This window comes from Fusarium vanettenii (assembly GCF_000151355.1).
Source record: "Fusarium vanettenii 77-13-4 chromosome 2 genomic scaffold NECHAsca_18_chr2_1_0, whole genome shotgun sequence".
Lineage (NCBI taxonomy): Eukaryota > Fungi > Ascomycota > Sordariomycetes > Hypocreales > Nectriaceae > Fusarium > Fusarium vanettenii.
In genome coordinates this window covers 95,499-109,464 of record NW_003315867.1, presented here as the reverse complement: position 1 = coordinate 109,464, position 13,966 = coordinate 95,499, and the positions used below count along the sequence as shown (strand labels likewise).

General features: G+C 52.9%; 4 protein-coding genes across 4 annotated transcripts; 1 reads left to right on the top strand and 3 right to left on the bottom strand.

Moving 5' to 3' along the window:
• Window positions 1–1,287: 1,287 nt before the first annotated feature.
• On the top strand, window positions 1,288–3,348 carry NECHADRAFT_32407 (uncharacterized protein; the record flags this gene model as incomplete). The annotated part of the gene is made up of 8 exons (XM_003046231.1): window positions 1,288–1,481; window positions 1,528–1,653; window positions 1,895–2,006; window positions 2,107–2,159; window positions 2,207–2,334; window positions 2,381–2,493; window positions 2,540–2,792; window positions 2,837–3,348. 8 exons carry the CDS (start codon window positions 1,288–1,290, stop codon window positions 3,346–3,348), a joined length of 1,491 nt encoding a protein of 496 aa, XP_003046277.1.
• Window positions 3,349–3,450: 102 nt separating this feature from the next.
• NECHADRAFT_103294 (uncharacterized protein) lies at window positions 3,451–4,655 on the bottom strand. The gene is made up of 4 exons (XM_003045664.1): window positions 4,546–4,655; window positions 4,442–4,494; window positions 4,223–4,391; window positions 3,451–4,175 (listed from the first exon to the last, which is right to left on the bottom strand). Exons 1-4 carry the CDS (start codon window positions 4,578–4,580, stop codon window positions 3,542–3,544), a joined length of 891 nt encoding a protein of 296 aa, XP_003045710.1. The 5' UTR covers window positions 4,581–4,655; the 3' UTR covers window positions 3,451–3,541.
• Window positions 4,656–6,119: 1,464 nt separating this feature from the next.
• On the bottom strand, window positions 6,120–7,480 carry NECHADRAFT_99057 (uncharacterized protein). The gene has a single exon (XM_003045663.1). It carries the CDS (start codon window positions 7,243–7,245, stop codon window positions 6,364–6,366), a length of 882 nt encoding a protein of 293 aa, XP_003045709.1. The 5' UTR covers window positions 7,246–7,480; the 3' UTR covers window positions 6,120–6,363.
• A 1,075-nt stretch (window positions 7,481–8,555) lies between these two features.
• NECHADRAFT_34280 (uncharacterized protein) lies at window positions 8,556–11,284 on the bottom strand (the record flags this gene model as incomplete). Its single annotated transcript, XM_003045662.1, has 2 exons — window positions 8,556–10,226; window positions 10,277–11,284. 2 exons carry the CDS (start codon window positions 11,282–11,284, stop codon window positions 8,556–8,558), a joined length of 2,679 nt encoding a protein of 892 aa, XP_003045708.1.
• Between the last annotated feature and the right edge of the window lie 2,682 nt (window positions 11,285–13,966).

The following is a 13,966-nucleotide window of genomic DNA, read 5'->3' as shown; positions in this document are numbered from 1 at the left end:
AGCATCACTTCCATTCAAGCACCTTTGTGTCCATGACGACCAACATCCATAATGATCAATCCCATCTCAGCTTCATCGATCCCCATGATGCCTCATTTGCTTACGCCACGCACCATGTGGTGTGCGCCCTCCCGCATGAGTAGCGCCAACGTAAATTATCCATAAAAGTAACCTTTTTTTCTTAAACAAGCTCATCCCATGTCTAGCATGACACTAGGAATTATTCCCGCAGAGAATTCCCTGTTTTTTCCCTTCTCACGCACAAGGGGGAGAGGGGGACCCCCTTCACCTATTGGTCTTGGCGCTTCCTAGTCTGGCGGTTCTGATCCATCGAGATAGTCTATCAAGGTTCTCAACCTCACTTTTCAACTGCCCACCCGCTCACTCGCCCACGCCGATGCAGCTAGGGCAAGGGTTTACGTTGACTGTGCATCGGACTTTGGTACCTGAGTAAGGTAGGAGGCTGTTGGTTCGCATCAAGGCCGTGTCTCTATCAAGATGCAAGGTTGTGATGGTGACCTGGGTAGGCAAGGTGTAGGTAAACTAGACAGCAGTAACCCCCAACCTTTCCAATGGGTCGCTCCTTCCTCTCGAATCGGAGCGTTTGCTTTCCAACTCATGGCATAACCGCTTCTTCCCCGGCTCCGCTGAGATCCATATCCCACGCATCCATGGTCTTGGAACTGACACATGAGGTCGCGTACCCGGTGCACACCCTCTCATAACGAGATGGACCCTTGAAGAAAGTCTCCCCCCATCGAGAAGGAGGCGCCGCCAAACTGACCGAGGATTGCCCCAGCCTGTTGGTCATCGGAACGTCGCCGTGGAGCCTTTTACCCATGATTCACCTACGACGAACCTAGCACCGCACCGCACCGCACCACAACGCACTGCATCCTCCTCGCCTCGTGTCATTGCACATGAACTCAGTATATACTCCGTATTCACTCCCGTCCATCAGCTACGCCAAGCCAACCGGATATCCATCCAGGTCGATGCCCCACGGTTCTGCCCGCCTGCAGCTGCCCGCCACTGACAGAACTTTGTTTCTCTTGGTCAGTGAGGACCTTGATATCCAACCCTCCATCCATTAGAGTAGGGAACTTTTTTCTTCACTGCAAACTCGGCCCCCACGCAGAAGTTTACATATTAAGCTTCTTTTTTCCACCTCTTCTTCTCTCCTCCTGCCCTCGTCCAGATCGATCATCCGCAAGGCGCAACATCGCTTTTCGGTCAATACATTGCATGCTCTCCCACCGCTGCATACCACTCGCTCTCCGAACCGCCATGACTCGTACCGGTCGTCTTTGCGGGAGCCGTCCCGCCGTGGTGCTCGTCGGAGCACTGCTCTTTGCCGGCATCGTGTCGGCCTCGATCAACCCCGGCGCCATCAGACGCCAGGCCACGGCCACCAGCGCCGGAGCCGAGGCCAGCATGGACTTTGAGTCCCTTACCGGATGCCACATGCATGGGGCGACGCAGTAGGTGATCTCGGAAAATGAGATGATGGTTGTTGACATTCTCTAGGTACTGCATGGCAGACTCTACTGAGTACCAGATCGTCCCTGAAGCCGCCGAGGCGACGGCCACCGAGGACGCTCCCTCTTCGTACACTGCCTGCCACAACCATGGTTCAGACGTGCAAGTTCTTTCGTCCTCCTACGTCGGCATATCTCTGACAATCGTCCAGTTACTGCATGAACCCCAACGGTGGCGAAGTTCAAGTCCTTGGCGAAAACGAGGCCGCCCCTACTCAGACTGCGGCCAAGGAGACTGGCCAGAGCTCCGCCGCTGATACTAACAAGATCACCGCTGTCACTGAGTGCCACATGCACGAGACCTCTCTGTGCGTTGTCTCCGTTTTGCGCAGCTGATGGATGCTAACATGGAATAGTTACTGCATGGGTCCCAGCTCGACCGAGTACTACGTCCAGACCACCATCACCAACACCGAGGAGTTTCCTGCCCAGCTCACCGATTGCCACAGCCACGGCGAAGAGACGCAAGTTTTCCGGGAATTCTACAGTCGGATTATAACTAACACTGCTCAGTTACTGCATGTCCGACGATGGCGAAGCTCCCATCATTCTCGCTGAAGATGTCGAGTCTGGCGCCACTGATCCTGAGGAGGAACACTGCCACTTCCACGCCGGTGTCGAGTATGTTGCTCTCCCGTCCCCGTCTATTTCAATGTTAACACGATTAGGCATTGTGTCGGAGGTAGCCACGGCTCTGAAGAGGAGGGTACCCGCTCGTGTGGAAAGGTTGACCGAGACTACAAGATTGGCATCCGTATCGGCATGCTTTTCGTTGTCCTCGTTGCCAGCTCCATTGGTAGGTCAGATTCTTGTCTTGAAAGCACAACACTAACAATTTCCAGGTGTCTTTGGTCCCATCTTGATGTCCACCTTCATGCCAATCAAGTCCAACCTCTTCCTCATCGTCCTCAAGCAGTTTGGTACTGGTGTTATTATCTCCACTGCCTTTGTCCACGTACGTTCCCCCATGTGACAGACTCTTTCTTGGCTGACCTGAACAGCTGTTCACCCACGCGACCATGATGTTTGGAAACGAGTGTCTCGGCGAGCTCCTTTACGAGGCCACCACCGCCGCCATCGTCATGGCCGGTCTCTTCATCTCGTTCCTCATTGAGTACTTTGTTCACCGAGCGATGCGCTGGCAGGAGAACAAGGAGAACAAGTCCGAGGGCGTCATGTCTCCCCAGGCGCTTGCGAAGGCGGAACTTACCAACGTAACTATCATGGAGGCTGGTATCATCTTCCACTCGCTCCGTAAGTACTCTTTTCTCTATCATGACGTCTTCTAACCTGAACAGTTATCGGAATTACGCTTGTTGTTGCTGGCGACTCCTTCTTCATCACTCTGTCCATCGTCATCATCTTCCACCAGCTCTTCGAAGGTATCGCTCTGGGTACCCGTATCGCCGCGGCTGGCTATGGCCAGACCCCTCTCGCCCAATTCCACTCGCATGGACACTCGCACAGTCCCGCTCCCGCCGTGGACCGAACTGGCGGCTCGACCGTCTCCCTGACCAAGAAGCTCATTCTCGGCGCTGGCTTCGCCCTTGTCACACCTATCGGCATGGCCATCGGTATCGGCGTCCTGAACGTCTTCAACGGAAATAACCCTTCCACTCTGATCGCTCTGGGAACTCTGGATGCCCTCTCAGCCGGTATTCTCGTCTGGGTCGGACTTGTAGAGATGTGGGCTCAGGATTGGATGTGGGGAGGCGAGCTCACCGAGGCTAGCCCTCTCACGACTACTCTGGCTCTGTTTGGTCTTGTCTGCGGTATGGTTCTGATGAGTTTGCTTGGCAAGTGGGCTTAAACAAGCCTTGGATACCCCCTTTCGACATACTAGTCGAATCTTGGAGTCTAGATGATAGTCCTCCTACAAGATGCAGTGTTGAAAGCATTGCTTTCACCCCGTAATTACCACGATTAGATATACCAGAAAGTAACAGTACTCTTCACTTCTTTCACCAACAAAGTTAATCTCACTACCCTTTTTCGCTTCCATCTCAATCCTTCTTGGCGCGTGCCTGCTGGATGCGTCTGCTCATACTGCCAACATTGAAGAAGATGCCAATGATGCTCTCGCTCACCCACCTGGGAAGACAGGACAATATCCAGACCCGTCCAGACATGCCTCCAGCCCAGTACCAGTCAGGAGTACCTCCAATCAATCCTCCGAGCCATCCCTCTCCCCTGAGAGCCTGCCCAACCACCTTGCGCGCGTAAATCTCGGTCGGCACAGTCGCCGTCCTCTGGCTAAACGTAAGACGACGCACAAACACGTCCTCAACAGGCTTGTACAGGGAGTTTTCGGGCAGGGACCGGTGGGTACGGCTCGCAATGTTGGACCTAACCGTGCCGGTTACGGCCGTCATGACACGCACGCCAAAGGGCTTCAGCTCGAGACGCAGGGCTCGGCCCCAGACGTTGATTGCGCCCTTTGTGGACGAGTAGATTGCGCCAAAGAGGTAGGGCACCATGGATGATGTGCTCGAGATGTTGAGGATCAGACCGCGGGCCTCAATTAGGAGCGGCGCAAAGACCTGCACCATGGACATGGGGCCAAAGACATTGACCTCGTACGTGGCGCGGACGTCGTCGAGGTCCATGTCAAGAGCGGGGATGGTGTGCGTTCGGCCGCTGAGAAGCTGTCAGTATCTGTAATTGAGAGGGGGATGGGATCTTACGCGTTGTTGACGAGAATGTCAAGACGACCACCGGTGAGCTCGGCGACCTTGTTCTTGCACTCGACGATGCTCTCGGGCTTTGTAACCTCGAGGGGAAAGACGCTGATGCCGGGAGCCTCGAGGTCCTTGATCATGTCGGTGTTTCTCACCGTGGCAATGACGTGACAACCTATAGGACATGAGTAAACGACCATTTGATAACAAAAAAGAGAAACTCGCCTCGACGATGAAACTCGGTGGCCAGGGCATGTCCAATGCCTCCAGGCGAACAGCTATCTCAAGCTCAGCGTCAACTCAACACACCAATTCGTCAAAATTCCTACCCTGTAATAAGCACAAACGTCTTTCTCTCAGTCATGATTACTTGTCAAGTCTGACACAGAGTCGTGATTCGTCAACGTCTCGAGGTTAGATGACAGAACAATGATTGCTGTTCACACAGAGGTAACTCGTAAATAGCTCTCGAGGGACGGAGAGAGAACATGTGAAACCTGGCGAGAAAGCTTAGCTGTGCTGGTTTGTGTGGGGGAGCCGAGGCTTGTTGAGGTGACGCCACAGCTCAACGGTCTGCGCCACATCCGTGTCTCGCAACACCAAGGTGATGGATGGGAGTGGCTTTGCTTTCATCTCGAGTGTAGATAGAAATCGTTTTTAAGGCGATGATTGAGGAGATATTTATCTCCCTATGTATACTGGACTTTCTGTTCAGCCGAGCCTGTTGATGGAAAATTCGACACGTTCGAGATCAGCATGTCTCTAGGGTAATCGAGTGAAGTGGCTCTGAGTCCTTGACGTTGAAACCATAGTGCATTTACCCTGGACAAGTTAGCTTTTATTCGTTCTTAAAGGAGATGAGTGTCTGAAACTATACCGTTAGAGTTTATCTATCAAATTTTAAACGACCTACGTGAGGTTGGTGTGAAAGAACGACAAGGTGTCACGGTGCAATTGCTGTCCAGTGGGTTCAGCTCCAAAATGAAGACAACTGTCCCATGACATTTCCAAAGGATAAGTTGAACTTTGGGCATTCAACGAGGGAGCGAATTTAGGGTATACCGGGAATAGACACTCGTCTCAGCGGTACCGCACGTTGAGAAACCAGTTGTCGCGCGTACGCAACGGCCGGCGTTGTTGTCGAGATGCTCTTTTCTAGCACATCTATGAATTGCTAACCCATTGATCGCTATGATTGCATGGTACTCAGCAAAGCACTGGATTTCAAATGCCGATCGGGAGAGAATTGTTTCGTTGTTCTATCATGGGCCTGTTAGTCCACTTGCGCTGAGCAGATGGGAGGAACTCATGAAACTCGTCTTACTCTAGCTACTGGCTAGTAATAGCATGGACGTGTTTGTTCCTCCTAGGACACTGGCACGGCCAGTTCAAATGGTGTCCAGCTAATGAAGAGTGTCCATGATATAACCCCGGGTTCTTTGGCGCTCCAGAGTGGAAGTTAATGGCTTGGAAAGACATGGCATGGACACTTCAAAGATCGATTAGAAGGGGACAATATCTTCGAGAGAGTAGCGCAGAGGCTATTGACAGCGACGACACTTGGTCATAACTGCAAGTCCACGTCTTGAACGCATCATCCAAGGCGCTCCAAGTGGATCACTCTCGAGGGCAAGGCAGAGTTCATTGTATATGCCGCAGTCGGCTACCTCGGATGCAGGAGTAAGAGAGGATTCTGTATCGCGGTGATTACTGCTTACGCCTGAGAAGCCCCAGTTGTCATGGACAGGTGGATCATCACCCATGATGAGGGGCGGCTATACATAGAATCTGGCCATGGGAGCGTCTGCTTACTGACCTGGCTCCTTGTAATTGCGGATTATTAATGCCTCGCTTGCCAGATGATATCAAGTCTTACTTCCAGCAAGGCACGAAGAACAGTGTTGAAGATGATAAAACATAACATTCAATATCGCCATCAGTGATATACAATCAGCATGACGCAGAATCTCAAGTTGACCCAAATCAATGATTAACTCCTCGAGGCCCCCTGCCGGAGTGCCTCATGTTTGTACATCCAACCGTTGGACGCCAGCCATCCCGAGTATATGGCCATTATTCCGTTCCAGTACCAATCCAAATTCCTCCAAGACTCCCAATCCAATTCCGTTTTCTTTCGTCACATGTCATCACCGTCCGTGTCCGTGTCCGTGTGGTGTTGTCCCGGGCATCTCCATAAGCGGAGGTGGTATGGAACCGTCCATCTCGTAGACGAGGTTTGGGTTTGCCACATCTTGTGGCTTCGGAGGGGCGTAGGTGCCGGCATACGGATGGTTATAGCCTTGTTGGTTGGGTGCGGTAGTTGCCCACGCCGGCTTTGGCTCTGAGGGTGGGTATGTTGATGCGCCAGCGTACTCATGGTTTCCGTCGTAGTTGGGAGGAAGCATTGGGTGAGACTCTTCAGACTTGCGCTTTCGTCGTCGCAGGAGAAAGAAGACACCGGCGCCAATGAATGCAGCTCCGACGAGGGCAGCTCCGACCGCGATTCCAATCGTGGCGCCAGTTGACAGGCTCGAGTTATCGTTCTTGGTAGTATCTTTGTCGTCGTTGCTGTTGTCACTAGTTGCGATAACAGTGATTGTCCTGCCACCCGATGTCGTGGTGAAATCGGCCGTCTGCTTGCTCTTCGTTGTCGTCGTGATCGTTGAGCTGTCCGCTGTTGTTGTCGTCGTTTCGCCTTCCTTTGCAGCCTCTTGAAACTCCTCCTTGGTCACCTTCAGGGGCGTGGACGAGTCCTTGCATGCCTGTTGCATGGTGTCAAAGGTTTTGTCGACATCGTCGGGTGATTCCTGGCCAACGCATCGTGCGGAGCCGAGGATGAAATCGTTCTTGTAACTGCCCTGACCACAAAGACAATAGTTGAGCTCCTTGGAGTCCTTTCCAGTGCAGTCTGCATCGTCGGCAGCCTTGTATAGACAACTCTGGGCGCCCTTTGGGTAGAAGCCAAAGTTGTTCTCGGCGGCGAGGGCGGGCGACAGGAGGAGGAAGAGAGTGAGCCACCTCGACGCCATGATGGGCAAGCGAAAGTGCCTGGCGTGTGAAGTCGTCGTTGTCGCGGTGGATTCAATCCACTAGATGTTGGATTGCGCAATCAGACAATGTTGAAAGAAGTTGGATGCGACAGCGAAAGAGCGTGGTCCAAGGGATGAATGAGCGTTGGGCGCCCGCTTTCAGCTGTCCAGCCACCCCAGCCTGGTTTGTTCCCAAATGGTTGGTGATGATTGAATAAAATTGCCGAGAAATCCGATAGTTTCCAAGCCTCAAAAAAAGCAGGTCACCCAAAAAAAAACGAATGACAATGTCGCTAGGATCGGTAGAGGGAAAAAACGAGTGACAAAGGTCGATTCGCAAACTGTTTTCGCTTTGCTTTGATGGATGGAAGAAGGATGCGTTGGTCGTACGGGATAAAAAGAGGAGAAAAACAACGCGCTTGGCCAAGTTTTGGATGGAGGGAGGTCAATAAAGATGGATCAGGAATGATGACGATGGGACAGTGCTTTTATTAACTTGGTTCATCCAAGGAAGGAAGGAAGGAAATATGCAAACAGGCAGTGACGATCACCCGGTCAGCACCAAGCCAGGAGGGAGGGAGGGAAGGAACGACCCCAGCCTTCTTTCCAACTTGGTGGGAACAGGTATTATGGTACGTAGTGGCAGGATCGACCCAGCTTATCTCCATTCCCCGAAAACACTCAGTGTTCCAAAATGTGCCGCAATTCCCGCTGGGTCGGGCACAAGGCACAAAAGACGAACTGCGCTGCGCTGCACTGCACTGCGAGCTGGCAGACAGACAAAGAAAGACAAAGAGCGAGGCCAAGGCTCAGCCTCAATGCGGCGCAGTTGCACTGCAGCATCCCCAAGGCACTCACTGGCGTCGCGTGGTTGGCTGGGGGCGGGGGTCTAATTTTAGGTCCGTGATCGTGCAGCAAAGGTGGAGGGGATGATCGTCGAACCGAGCTGAGCTGAGTGGAGGGTTGCATTCTCTACAGTACCAGCCGAGAGATGTGTTTTGGTAAGCTTTGCGGTGAGATCATGGTTATCGTGAGACCGCTTCTTCACAGCCCTACAAGGCACAGGCGAGGCAAAAACTCTCCTGGCATCGCTGGTTCCGTCGTCGATCAACTTTAGCTTCTCCCAGTAACTCGGTCGTGGTGGCGATCCGAGTCTTGGATCTAACGTGGCAGATGCAGTAACACCATCAAGCAGTGAAACAGGGTATCATTTTCTAGGCGTTTCTTTCGACAAACATCTGACATCTCTTTTTCACAACCCTGGCGCCCGCTTGCTCGTCTCGTCAACTCCTTCAGATCCTCCACCCCGCTTACAACCGACCAAACACCTTGGCAAAAATCTCACGAGCCTTGAGCAGGTTCAACAGACAGATCCTCTCATTGTCCAAATGCGCCGAGTCGGTCGACTGCCCGCATGGCAAATGCGCTGCCGGTGCCCCAAACTCCTTCTCCAGGAACCGGATCGCTGGGATCGAACCACCCTCGCGGATGTACAACGGCTTTCGAGGTTTGCCCAGCTTGGTCTTGACCGAGAGGACCTCGTTTTGCTCAGGCGCGACATCTGGTGTGGCATCGCCTGAAGGAGCAGACGTCTCAAAAGAGCCCTCCCAAGTCTCCAGGATGGCCTTTTCCAGGGTCTGAAAGATGGCGTTTGTGGGATCACCCAGCCACGGCTCGGCTCTGTTGTCCACGTTGATGGTCAGCCTGTTTTGTGACTCGAGCTGCGAAAACTCGTTCTCCAAAAACCCCGTCAGCGCCTTAATCACGCTATCCACCTCTTGACCCGGCACCAGTCGTAGACTGATGTGGGAGCTGGCATGGCTGCTCACAAGGCTGCCGTCTGGACCAGACACCTTGTACCGATGGAGCGTCAAGTTGGGCTCTCTCCACCGTGCCATGAGGGACTGCTTGAGTCTCTCTTCTGGACCCTTCTCAGGGTTGCTGCGGATTAGAATAGAAGCAATGTCGTCATAGCGCGCTTCCTCTTCCGGAGTCACAGGAAGGATTCCTTCGTAGAAGCCAGGGATCTGTACCCGGTTGCCCGGTCCCTTGAGCTTGGAAAGGATGTGTGTAAGATCAGTCAGAGGCTCGTTCAGCATATAAGAGCCGTCGACTCCCGAATGAATGTCGGGCCGAGGCGAATCGACGCAGATGGTAGTGTGCAAAACACCACGAAGACCATACGTCAAGCAAGGCACCTCATCATCCAACCAGTAACTGTTGGCAAGCAGGATGTAGTCCACGTCACCAATTAGCTCCTTGTTCTTCTTGACGGCCTCCTCGAAGCCGAGCGATCCAAACTCTTCCTCGCCCTCGATCAGGAAGATGACATCGTTCTCCAGCTGCTGGGCCTCCATCAAGTCCGTAACAGCATAGAGGGCAGCGACAATTGGTCCCTTGTTGTCACTGACACCACGACCGTAGAGGTAGCCATTAGTTCCTTGCATGGTAAATGGGTCGTTGGTCCAGTTGCCCTTGCGGCTATCGGCAGCAACGACATCGTAGTGACCGTAGAAGAGAATGCGCTTCCGGGTCTCGGCTGCCTCCTTCTTGGCCGAGAAGCGAGCATAGACGACGGGGTTGTGAGGCTTCTCGGTGCTGAGCATCTCAACATGCCCGCCTAGACGCTTGAACAGCGCACCGAGGTATGTTGCTCCCTTACGACAGTCCTCGGCAAACTCTGGACGGGAAGACACAGTCTTGTACGACACAAAGTCTCGGAGGGTCGACAAGAGCAAGTTGTCCGAGGCCTGAGAGACTTCCTTCTCCTTCTTGGAGCAGTCGTCAGGGTCAATAGCCCAGATGGAGACATTATCATCGTTGGCGCCAGTAATGAAGTATTGCTTATTCTTGTAGGTGGTGATGGCCGAGGCCAGAATCTTGCCATGGTGAGCGTGCCATCGCAAGAGGCACTGGTACTTTTGAGGCACAGTCCCAGACGACGCATGCTGATATTTGCCGTAGTGTGTTGTGCTGTATTTCTGCTGGATATTAGCAAGATGAACTGGAGGGGACATCGTATGAAACTCACGCTGGCCCAACCATTAGTTGCTGCTGTCCACAAATAACCCCAACCCATCTGAATCGACATGATGTCGCAATCATGCGCCTTGATGACTCTTAACCGTTGAGACGTGTCAAGATCCCACAGCTCGACAACGCCATCCAGCTTGCCAGCGTACAAGAACGAGCTGTCAAGAGCCAGCGACAAGACAGACTCGGCGTTGTCAGAGCCCAGGGTCATGATCTCCTGGATCCCACCTCCATGCTCTTCGTCCTCGCCGGCAGCATGCCCCAAACTCCAAAGCTTGATTGTTCCATCACCAGCACCAGATATCAAAACATCGTCATCAGTTCCGACATCGACGGTGGGGCCCTTGGCCATGATCATGCAGTACACATAACCGTAGTGCGCAAAGTTTCTGACGCAGCCCGAGTGCATTTCGAGAACGGTCCGGGCTTTAGGGATCAAGCCCCATCGGTCATCGTTGCGCCTCGGCGTGCTCGTGCCGCCGGGGGGCTTGGAGTCGAAAAAACGGTGGTTTCGTCGGTCAGGGTGTTGCTGAGACTCGGGGGACACTCGAGCAGTTGGGTCGTTGAGACCAACCCACTGGATAGTGGCGTTCTGCGCACCAATGTAGAGGGTCTCGTGTTGGGGGCTGTACGCGGTGCAGAAGATGTCGCCGACGTCGTAGGAGCCGTAGATCTCGTATAGTCGAGTCAGGGTCTTTGGGTCCCAGACGTTGATGATGGGGTCTCCAGCGCTGGAGAATAGGAGGGAGGCATCGGGGGAGAGGGAGAGCGACAGCACGCTGCGTTTGTGTGCCTGGACACGATGAACCTGGTGAAAGGTGTCGAGAGACCAAGCTGCAATCTCGCCATCCTGTGTACCAGCATAGATCATCTCATGCTGGGGACTGACGGCGAGAGCAAGGACGGTGCTCTCATGGGAGAGGCTATGGATGAGGTCGGGTCGGGTCGCGGGGTCTTCGGCAACTTCGAGGGTAGAGAGGATCGGAGACGAAGGGGCGGGCGACATGGTCGGCGAAACCGTCCGGGAAGGCATCTTGTGGGCGCCTAGGCGGTGTCAGTTCTATAGCCAAGGTGGGAGCATATTCAGGTGATGAAGATTGAGGGGCAGAGGGAATGCAGGGCCAGCAGAGGATCGTTTTGGGTAGAAGAGGATGAATTCGCAATACAAAGCACATACGTGAGCCGACGCCGTAACTATAAAGACTGAACCGTGGTGATGAAGCTGTGGGTAGATAGATGCTTGGTGTTGTAGAGTCAAGCTAGGAAAGGGCCTGTCACTACGCCGAGGCCGGGGAACCACCAAATTGGAGCTATGACGCGATTGCGCGATGCCAGGGTCTTTTCTTCCGGCGGAAAAAAGTCAGGGGATTAGGCGAAAAACATCCAATGAGTCTAGAACAATGAAAAGGACAGAAAGCTTAAGCGATCGGGCGCATTGTGCAACTTTTGGCTGAATGTTCGCAATTCAAGGGGGGAGTGTCCAAGTGTTGAGCATGTCTCAATTGCCGCCACAGCCTTGTGCAAAAAACGGGCGCTGATTGGCTAACGGTCGGGCTAAGCCATGTGAGTGCCAGCCTTGCTGGTTCACCAGCCACCTTGCATGTGGCACTAGCCATCTGGGGAATTGTTGACTCTAATCGTTCAACTCAACACATTAACGTAGCAGACGCTGAGATAATGTAAATGGAATCGGTGAACTAGGTTTGAAACCGTGCGCTGATTTTGGAACGAGACCATTGTCTTCATCCCAGGACACGGCACTTGACCCTGACCAGACCAGCTTGAGATTGGTAGAGACGCATACACTTGTACACAAGGAGCGTATACCTGAGCCTGCTTGATATATAAAGATGACTAGACATATGCAACTTACTGCCATTTTCTGGGACGGTGACGCCGTTCTCATCCCCCTTCTTCTCATCCTCCAAGATCTTGGCGCATCCCCGACAGCCGCCCGGCTCGGAGGAATCGGGACTCATTGAACAAGAAGGTAAAGATACGGTAAAATCCAAGTTTGTAAGAGGAAAAAGAAGATGGAGTAAATGGAGAAGAAGAATGAAGAAGATGAGAAAAAGGAGTGAGACAAGGAAAGCCGTGGCACGGGATATGATGTGCTGGCCTCGCCGCCCGCTACCTCGCTGTGTCTTCCCGTCAGCCGGCCAGGGCGTCTACGATTAGGTATGACGAAATTCCCACAGATACCACCTCACGGAGCACAAAAAGGAACAACAACACAGTAAATACAAACCTTGATCAACACTCTACACGTTGCTTTGTGTAGTGCGCCTCACCGATGTTTTAGGGGATGCCCCCTGTCGACATGCCCCTGGCGCACCGCTGAGCCGGTGTAGGGCAAGGGTCCATGCCGGGGTCCGGCACGGCGATATCGGGGCGGCCGGGGCGGGAACGAGAGCCGATGGATCCTCACTCCGTGGGGGAGCATGGGATGGCGTATGCTCTTGCATGTCATCGGGCAGGTTGGGCACATTAAACGGTCGCGTTTCATAGAGTTTGGTGTTTATTCGATGGATGTTTTATTGGTGAGTGCCCACGTGAGTTGAGCATAAACATAGAGCGGCAAATATCTCATTACAGATCGACTAAAATAGTAATATCGTGATAGTAGAAGGTAAGGCTCAAGATCTTTTTTACTTGCTATACTATTATTCTTATTCTACCTTGTTCGTTCACATGAGTGGAATAGGCTAATTAATCCCTCTGTCCTGGTGTCGCGTGCTGTCCAGTCACACATGTCGTGTAAGATGACTCACTGGAAATTGAAACGCTTCATCCCCGTCTCTAGAGAGGCTCTCCTCCGAGGTGGAATTTCCCGATACTTTTGGCTAAGTTACATGTCTTGATAACTCACAGATCGAGATGACACCTTTGCTTGTTCCCTATCTGGGTTGAGCAAGGATGGCATGCCGCCACCGCCCCGAGAGGTCCGCATCACAAACCCAATCAATGCTTCGTGGTAGCTTTCAAGTCCCTTGTTGCACGGAATTTCACTCTGGGTTGACTGGACAGGCGCTTCGCTAACGGTAAAATGGCGGCTATAGATGCTTCTTTGTCGATCTTGACTTTTCACGGGAACAGTGTTAATGATCTCTGCTAGCTGAATAGCTTTATAGAAGAGGTACCTTGCTCCGAACTATTGGCCCTTGACTCTGTTAGATGAAGCGTGTCTTAGAGCGACTGGGAGCATGGGGAGCCTAAGAATGGTGCGAGGTTAAGGAGACGGGCAAGCCGCAAGCCACACACGGACAGCGACGCGAATTAACCAGCCCTTGAAGGTACACCTGCCTATTCCATCAATAGGAAGCGTGAGCCGAAGTCTAAAGACCTTGCCACTGCCTCTATCGGACCTCTTATCGCTAAATCTATACTCTAGTTGCAAAGGCCGTACCTCATCGCCTTGTTTGTCTTGGGGCACGTCTGGACGGGCTTTAAGTCAATTGCTCGCATACGGCCCAGCATCAATAGAGCCTTTCATTGTACCTCTCATCGTCCATGGTCTGCACCAAGGCCGTACAGCCAGATGATGTGAATGAGGCGGAATTTGAATGCTTAGTGCTAAAGGCCAAGGCAGGTTGCAACTGAGAATGTCCAGCGACACCTTGCTGGGCGTTGTGGCATTGATGGGGACGCTGCAGGAGGTGCCCATACTCTATAGTTCTTTCGGAGAAGG

Excerpts from the sequence above, each read along its gene's own strand:
- NECHADRAFT_103294 (XM_003045664.1), bottom strand. The coding sequence starts at position 4,580 with ATGACTGAGAGAAAGACGTTTGTGCTTATTACAGG. Across the intron at positions 4,495-4,545 it reads ACGTTTGTGCTTATTACAGG|CTGTTCGCCTGGAGGCATTG; the intron begins GTAGGAATTTTG and ends AGCTTGAGATAG. Across the intron at positions 4,392-4,441 it reads CACCGAGTTTCATCGTCGAG|GTTGTCACGTCATTGCCACG; the intron begins GCGAGTTTCTCT and ends CATGTCCTATAG.
- NECHADRAFT_99057 (XM_003045663.1), bottom strand. The coding sequence starts at position 7,245 with ATGGCGTCGAGGTGGCTCACTCTCTTCCTCCTCCTGTCGCCCGCCCTC.